General features: G+C 40.0%; 2 protein-coding genes across 2 annotated transcripts; both read left to right on the plus strand.

The window, feature by feature from the left end:
* The first annotated feature begins 1,698 nt into the window (after positions 1-1,698).
* LOC133792325 (uncharacterized) lies at positions 1,699-2,321 on the plus strand. The gene is made up of 2 exons (XM_062230228.1): positions 1,699-2,040; positions 2,145-2,321. Exons 1-2 carry the CDS (start codon positions 1,699-1,701, stop codon positions 2,319-2,321), a joined length of 519 nt encoding a protein of 172 aa, XP_062086212.1.
* Positions 2,322-3,374: 1,053 nt separating this feature from the next.
* On the plus strand, positions 3,375-3,692 carry LOC133792327 (uncharacterized mitochondrial protein AtMg00860-like). Its single transcript, XM_062230229.1, has one exon. It carries the CDS (start codon positions 3,375-3,377, stop codon positions 3,690-3,692), a length of 318 nt encoding a protein of 105 aa, XP_062086213.1.
* Positions 3,693-8,335: the final 4,643 nt, after the last annotated feature.

Here is an 8,335-nt window from a genome sequence, read left to right on the forward strand (position 1 = left end):
ATTTGGCTGGGAAATTGGGCTTCAATTTGGGGTAAGTTCTTCTCCCTATTCTTGTTAGAGGATCTTGAATGTTGGGTAGAGTTTTGCTGCTAAATTGAATATTAACTTTGGTATTATAGTGTGATTTCTATGATTGAATTGAATGGTGATTCCTCCTGATTTGGGGTATGGACTCTGGCTTAACTGTTTAGAAGGTTAATGATTATAGTATGTGGATAATTCTTAATTCGTAGCTAGTTTGGAGTTGAATAAAGGAAGTTTTTTGGGTGAAATTCTGAGAAGTTTTATGGATTTTAGTTAAGGTTCTTCAGCTTCAAAGCTTAGTTTTGATATCTGTGTTTGGTGAGGTTCTTTGCTAAGTTTTGATGATATTGTGTTGTTTTGGATGAGCTATAGTGATTTATGTGGTAAATTTTGGGTTTATAGGTCTTGGGGGATGGATTTTAGGAGCTTTGGCTAGGGAAAATTCGAAGAGCAAACCCAGAAATTTGCAGGTCAGGTTGTAGCGCTAGGTGGGGAGCGCTACAGTGCTAGGCTGTGTTTTCTGGGGGTTTCGGGTTTCTGTTTGTAGTGCCCACTTGTAGTGCTGCAGCGGTCCTCAGCCTCCTGAAATTGGTTTTTTGGGTATTTTCTTATGGTTTTTTCTTGGGGGCTTGGGGGACGGGTTAACCACCTTGTTTCATGGAACTTAGGGTCCCAAGAGTGCGAGTTTTGTCCCGGGATTGTCCTTTGGAATTCAAAATCATCGAAGTATCATTTATGGTTTGTGACTAGGTTTATTGCCAAGGCTCGGAGCCAAGGATCATGCTCTGAATCATTTCGCATTCTCCGCTTGGAATTCAAGGTAAGAAAACTGCACCCTTTTGTGTGGCTGTGAGGGGACTAAAAGCTCCCTATATTTGAATGCGATTGTTGTATGATTATGATATGCCATGAGAGCATGAAATAAACGGCCTAAGAATGTCGAAACTGATAATTGCGCACAAGATACGACTCGGCCACTGGTAGCTGAGGTTAATTATATAATCACTGAGCTTGGTCTAAGTGAGTTGGAGACAGTGGGTTAAATAGAGGGTGCGGCCTAAGAGCGTTGAGCCTAAGTATTGTATGATGATTATGTTAAACTGTTGATTATGAATGTGATTACTATTACTAATATGATATTGATGGCTTGTTAAATACCTGGATGATAGACTGATGAATCTTTGCTTGTTGTCACTATCGTGCACCTGTTATGGCCTGATAAATATTTGGTTAATATCTTATGAATTATTTCATTGTCTGGATTGTTTATGCTATGTGATAGAGTTTTCTTACTGGGCCTGGGCTCACGGGTGCTATAATGTGTGGGTAAAGGCAAGGGTAAGATGGTTCAACCATGAGTTGGAGAGCTCTGGGGGCGAGGTGTACATTGTCAGCTGCTCAGCCGCCATGGTCGAGGGGTTGTATAGGGACAGAAACCTAAAATGTATATTTTGCCATTAGAGTGGCCTTGATTATTTAGAACTTTTGGAGATTTTTTAAGTATGTCCTTTAAGCTCTGTTTTGGGATCCCATGTACCAAACATTTTTTTTAATGAGAAATTGTCTGTTTATGGCCAAAATATTTTAACCCTAACTTATTTATGATTCTAGGATCACATTTTCATTTAAATGACTTGATTCGCAAGTCTTGCACTATTTAAAACACACAGCGTGATGGCCTTGGTTATCCAGGGTGTTACAAATATTCCTTTTGCTGAGGCTTTGGAGCAGATGTCCAATTATGTAAAATTCATGAAAGAGATTCTGTCTAAGAAAATAAAGATGGAAGACTATGAAAATGTGGCACTCACTGAAGAATGTAGTGCAATATTGCAAAGGAAGTTGCCCCAAAAGATGAGAGATCCGGGGAGCTTCACTATACCTTGCACAATTGGAAAATTTGAGTGTAAGCATGGCTTGTGTGATTTGGTGGCGAGTATTAATCTGATGCCTTTATCTGTGTTCAGAAGACTTGGTTTGGGTGAAGCAAGACCAACGACAGTTACTCTATGGTTGGTAGATCGATCAGTGAAGCATCCAAGGGGTATCATTGATGATATGTTCATATGAAGGTGGATAAGTTTATTTTTCTTGCTGATTTTATTGTTCTTGATATGGAGGAAGATGCAGACGTGCCTATCATTCTTGGAAGACCATTCCTAGCCACGGGCCAAGCTCTCATTGATGTTCAGAAGGGTGAATTGAAGCTTCGGGTTCAAGGAGATGAGGTGGTATTCAATGTATTCAAGATAATGCGTATCCGAGGGCTAGTGATAGTTGCTATAGTGTGGATATGATAGATAAAGCAGTCTCGAAAAGAAGGGTGAGTAGTGATGCCTTAGAGGCGGTGTTGATAGGTGGTGAGGAAGATGATGATGATGTCGAGATGAGAGAATATGTAAATTGGATTAACTCTTACCAACCATACAGGAAGAAGTTTGAAGAGTTGGCGGAGGGACCCGAACGACCATTAACATCTATTCAGCAGCCACCGCAATTGGAATTAAAGGCTCTTCTGGATCATTAGTGTTATGCATACTTGGATGAGAAAGATACTTACCTATAATTGTTTCAGCTGACCTCTCAAAAATTGAATTGGAGAAATTGTTGAGGGTTTTACGGGTTCATATATAGGCCATTGGGTGGACATTAGCGGAAATTAGAGGAATAAGTCCTTCAACATTCATGCATAAAATTTTATTGGAGGAAGATAGCAAGTCATCTATAGAGGCTCAGAGAAGACCCAATCCAGCTATGAAGGAGGTTGTACTTGAGCAGATCCTTAAATGGTTGGACATCGTGGTGATCTACCCAATTTCTGATGGTGCTTTAGTGAGTCCAGTAAAGGTGGTTCCAAAGAAGCATGGAATTATAGTAGTAAGAAAAGAAAATAAGGAGCTAATTCTAACTCGAACAGTGAACGGATGGCGCATTTGTATTGACTATCGAAAGTTAAATAAGGCAGCACGAAAAGATCTCTTCCCACTTCCCTTTATTGATCAAATGTTTGATAGGTTAGCTGGTAATGAGTATTATTGCTTTTTAGATGGTTACTCAGGGTATCATCAAATTTCCATCACACCAGAGGACCAAGAGAAAACAACATTTACATGTCCATATGGCACATTTGCTTTCAGGAGAATGCCATTCAGACTATGTAATGCACCATCAATATTTCAACGGTGCATGATGGCTATCTTTCCGGATATGATGGAAAGGAACATTGACATTTTCATGGATGATTTTTCTGTTTTTGGCTCTTCGTTTGATATGTGTTTGGGTAACTTGGAGAATGTATTGAACCATTGTGAAAAGAAAATCTGATGTTAAATTGGGAAAAATGCCATTTTATGGTAAAACAAGGCATAGTACTTGGGCACAAAGTATCTAGTAAAAGTATTGAAGTGGACCGAGCAAAAATCTCTACAATAGAATATCTTCCACCGCCCATGTCAGTCAAGGGAATTAGAAGTTTTCTAGGACATGCTGGGTTTTACCAAAGATTCATTAAGGACTTTTCGAAGATTTCAAAGCCTGTTTCTACTTTGTTGATGAACGGTGTTGCCTTTGATTTTAATGAAGAATGCTTGCATGCTTTTAAAGTGCTGAAGGAGAAGCTGACAACTACACCTATTGTGGTGGCTCCAAATTGGGATTTACCGTTCTAATTGATGTGTGAAGCTAGTGATTATGTGGTTGGCGCAGTTTTGGGGCAGCGTATTGACAAGGTATTACGGTCTATTTACTATGCTAGTAGAACTCTTAACGAGGCTCAGCCACAACAGAAAAGGAGTTGCTATCCATAGTATTTGCTTTTGACAAGTTCAAACTGTATCTAATTGGTAACAAGGAGATTGTGTACAATGATCACTCTGCTATCAAGTATTTGATTACAAAGAAGGATGCAAAGCCTCGCTTAATCAGATGGGTTCTATTGCTACGAGAGTTTGAGATGGAGATTCGTGAAAAAAAGGGTACTGAAAACCTGGTAGCTGATCACTTGTCAAGACTTGAAGTAGAAGAGAGTCAGAATGAGAATGCTGTGCAGACTAATGATTTCTTTCCAGATGAACAGTTATTTGGGGTGAGTGAAAATTCTCTTGTGCCTTGGTTTGCTAATTTTGTGAATTTTCTTGTTGCAAAGATTGTACCTCTTGAACTAACGAGGAAACAGTTAAAGAAATTTTACTTTGAGGTGAAGCATTACTATTGGGAAGAGCCTATTCTCTATAGGCATTGTGTTGACCAAGTCATTCGATGTTGTGTACCTAAGGATGAGATGCATTCTATTCTTGCCCATTGCCACAATTTACAATGTGGTGGGCATTTTGGAGCAACAAGAGCAGTAGCTAAGGTATTGCAAAGTGGTTTCTATTGGCCAAACCTATTTAAGGAGGCTAATTCGTTTGTGAAGGCTTGTGATCGGTGTCAGCGCACTGGTAGTATCTCAAGGCGATGAGATGCCCCTCAATGTGATTTTGGAAGTTGAGTTTTTTGATGTTTGGGGCATTGACTTCATGGGTCCATTTCCACCATCATACAATAATGAGTATATCCTGTTAGCAGTTGATTATGTGTCAAAATGGGTGGAAGTTGCTGCTACGAAGACCAATGACGGTAAAACTCTGTTGAACTTTCTACATAAACATATTTTCAATTGTTTTGGTACACCCCGATTTCTCATTTGTGATGAAGGAAGTCATTTTGTCAACAAACAACTTGATGCACTTCTAGCTCGCTATGGTGTATACCACCGCATTGCATTGCCATATCATCCCCAATCAAATGGCCAAGCTGAAATTTCAAACAGGGAGGTGAAAAGTATCCTTGAGAAGACTATGGATAGTTCAAGGAAAAACTGGTCAAAGAAGTTGGATGACGCACTATGGGCTTACAGGACCGCGTTTAAAACACCGATAGGTATGTCTCCATATCTCTTAGTTTTTGGAAAAGCTTGTCATCTTCCAATTGGGTTAGAGCACAAGGCATATTAGGCAATGAAAAAGTTAAACTGTGATTGGAATGCTGCTAGTGAGAATAGAATTTTGCAACTGAATGAGCTTGATGAATTTCGTAATGAGGCATACGAAAATGTATTAATATATAAGGAGCGCACCAAAGCTTGGCATGACAAGAACCTAGTAAGAAAAGAGTTTCAACCTGGGCAGCAGGTACTTCTTTTTAATTCACGGTTGGGAATATTTCCTGGAAAATTGAAGTCACAATGGTCAGGTGGAAGTAAAAGGAAAGAATGGAGATCCTTTTAAGGTGAACGGGATAAGATTGAAGCCATACTTGGGCAGTGCATTTGATCGAGCAAAGTCAGTAATTTTCTTGAAGCCCTTTTGAAGAGGAGTTCAGCGTCCAGCTAAATGAAGTTAACGACAACGCTCGTGGGAGGCATCCCATATATTTTTATTGCTTTTTTTTTTTTTTACTATTTTGTCTAGTTGGAACAAAATTTTAAGTTTAATTTTTGCACTTCTAAATTTGAATGGTTGGTTTATTAATGTGCATATGGAATCGTGGAAAGCATAAAAAAAAATGAGAAAAGCAAAGAAATTTTTTTTTTCTTAAGGGTCGCAGCACAACCTTATTGGGCCATGGCAAGGCATCTTATAGAGGCGCAGGGATTATCTAAAGGGAGTAGGCGGGCTGTGACACTGCCACCTAGAAAAAAAAATTTAGAGGCGGGCCGCGACACAGGCTAGGAGTGGCTGCGACCCTTGAAGCTAAAATTCTCAGAAAAAGGGGGCGGGATGCAACACTAGAGTGGGTGCGCCGCGGCGCAAGATCTCGGAAGATACAATAAGGGATAGAAAAATCCTATTTCTTTTTTCAATTTTCCCCACATTTCTGTTTTCCATCTTCCCCATACCTCCGACTCCCCCATTCTCAACCTCAATAACCCATTTGTTTTGTCATTAAAACACCATTCCCCAACCATTTCTCATCTCTTATCTCCTTCATTTGACCTAACACACAAATTTTCTCCTTCATAAAGCCCTATTTCAAAAAATTCCTATCAAATACCATGGATTTATGAAAATATTGTTGTCAAAGGAAGGAGATGAGTTCACAAACAGGGGTTTCTCACTCAAGTAAGTACAATTTATCCATTCTCTTTGAATTTTCAATGCTCAGTTGGTAGTTTTTGGTTAAATTGTGAGTGAAAATTATTGTTGAGCCATTTGGTGGGTTTGTGATAGACAACGAACTGTTAAAGTGGTTATTGAATCGGTTCTTGATATTTTGATTTTCGGGGAAGTGAGAAAACAAGGGGAGGTTCTGCCTAATTTCTCTCAAAACATTTGGTGATATTCATTGTTGTTGTACTTGTGCGATGGATCCTAAAGAAATCCTCCAAGGGGTGCTTCTTCAAAGAAAGCATCCTCATCTCGAGCTCAAAAAACACCGCCGCCACCCACTGATTTTAACACATCAAAATTCAAAAGTAAGGAGGCTGCAGATTTGTTTTAATAAAATAAATTGGAAATCTATTGTTCCGGAAAGGGGGATGGAGTATCAATTAGAACCATACCCAAATGACTCCCCCTATGAGTCAATCAGAGCTGAAATTACTCGCCAAAATCGGGGCATAGTTTGTAGGAAAATGCAAGTGGATAATGATAATGTAACCCCCTGGATAGCCAAGACTGCTACACTGTGTATTTATAAAAGTGCAGGACTTGCTAATCAAGTCGTTTAGTTAAAAACATGTCACTGAAACCATTAATGAGCTAGGGTTAAAAGGCATTGGTCTCAAAAGATACATTTCATATAATTAAACATTTTACACCAGGGATCCCAAAAGAAACAGCGTTTAAAAAAATTAGTTTACAAAATTCCTAGAGTACGAACAAACACTAGCCATTCTAAGGGCAAAAGAAATATATATGGTTCTTCTGTTCCTGTCTCCTCCTCAACCATGGCGGCTGAGCAGCTGATCATGTACATTCTGCTCTCAGAGCTCTCCAAGTCAGGGCTGGTCAAGCTTGCCCTTGCCTTTACTTGCACCACGTAACACCCGCGAGCCAAGGCCCAGCAAGAAAACATAACATTATAGTAAAAACAATAACAACAATTGAATAATTCTTAAAGCATGATCATACACTTAGCATATCACACTAATTACATAGCCCATAGACATAAGCAAAGAATCAATAAACCAACACTTAGCTATTCAGCACGACAAGTCTGCCAATCAATAATAACAAGAAAATCACATGATAATCAGGGTCAACACCCATAGGTCGCACCCTCTGTTTACCCCACTGACTCCGGTTCGCTTAAACTGAGCTCAGTGCATAATAAGCTGTCCTCAACTACCAGTGGCTGAGCCGCGCCCTATGCGCCAATGAAAACTCCGGCACTCTTAGGCCTTTTGTTTACTATTCACATGGCATAATACCACCCTTCAATAAGCATACAGAATAGGGAGCCCTTAGTCCCATTATCAATTCACAACCGGATGCAATTTTCTTACCTTTAGTTTCCAAGTGTACTGGTTACGTGAGATGCCTCTTGAGCGCGATCCGTTTGCCGAGCCCCTAGCTTATACCTAGTCACAACCAAGATAAAGGATACCATTAATAATTGTAAAAGGGCTTCTAGGTAAGGTTCTAGTCTCCGTGACATTGAATTTTGCCAAACACGGTAGTAGATTCGATCCCGAGCACCCTAGGTTAAATTCCAATGCTTAAAATCCCAAAAACCCAAATTCCCTTAAGGGCCGTGGCTCAGGCTTCCTATGCCGCGGCATGGCCCCAAACAGAGGCTCATCCATGCCCAGAACCAGACTCGGCCCGCGACCCTACAAGCCCCATGCTGCAGCCCGCCCTCCATCCTCAGCATTCATCAGCCTCAGAGGGGAGGGGCTCACCAAGAACTATGCCACGGCCCAACCCCTTTGAACCCAGATAAACCACCATCTTTGACTCTCAAACCTCACTCAAAACCATCCAAAACTATCCCGATTCCACAACTCAATTATCACAAAACTTCTAACACAATTCCAGCAACACAACCCAGCTAAAACTTAGCCTAGAAACTCACCAAGATCTTAAAAACATCAAAAACCAGTCAAGAAAACACTAAGATTCAATCATGAAATCATAAATTCGAGCTTACCTTCTTTGATGAACCAGCTCTCTAAAAGATTTCTAGGCAAACTCATAGGTTCCAAACTTCAATTCTGTCCCTCAATGTCAAAATCCATAAACACCTCAAAACCCAGCCATAAACACAAAATTTAATCACCATGAATAAAGCTTATGTCTTACCTTAATTCTTTATTGACTCCTTAGCTAAT

This window comes from Humulus lupulus, chromosome 7 (assembly GCF_963169125.1).
Source record: "Humulus lupulus chromosome 7, drHumLupu1.1, whole genome shotgun sequence".
Taxonomy (NCBI): Eukaryota; Viridiplantae; Streptophyta; class Magnoliopsida; order Rosales; family Cannabaceae; genus Humulus; species Humulus lupulus.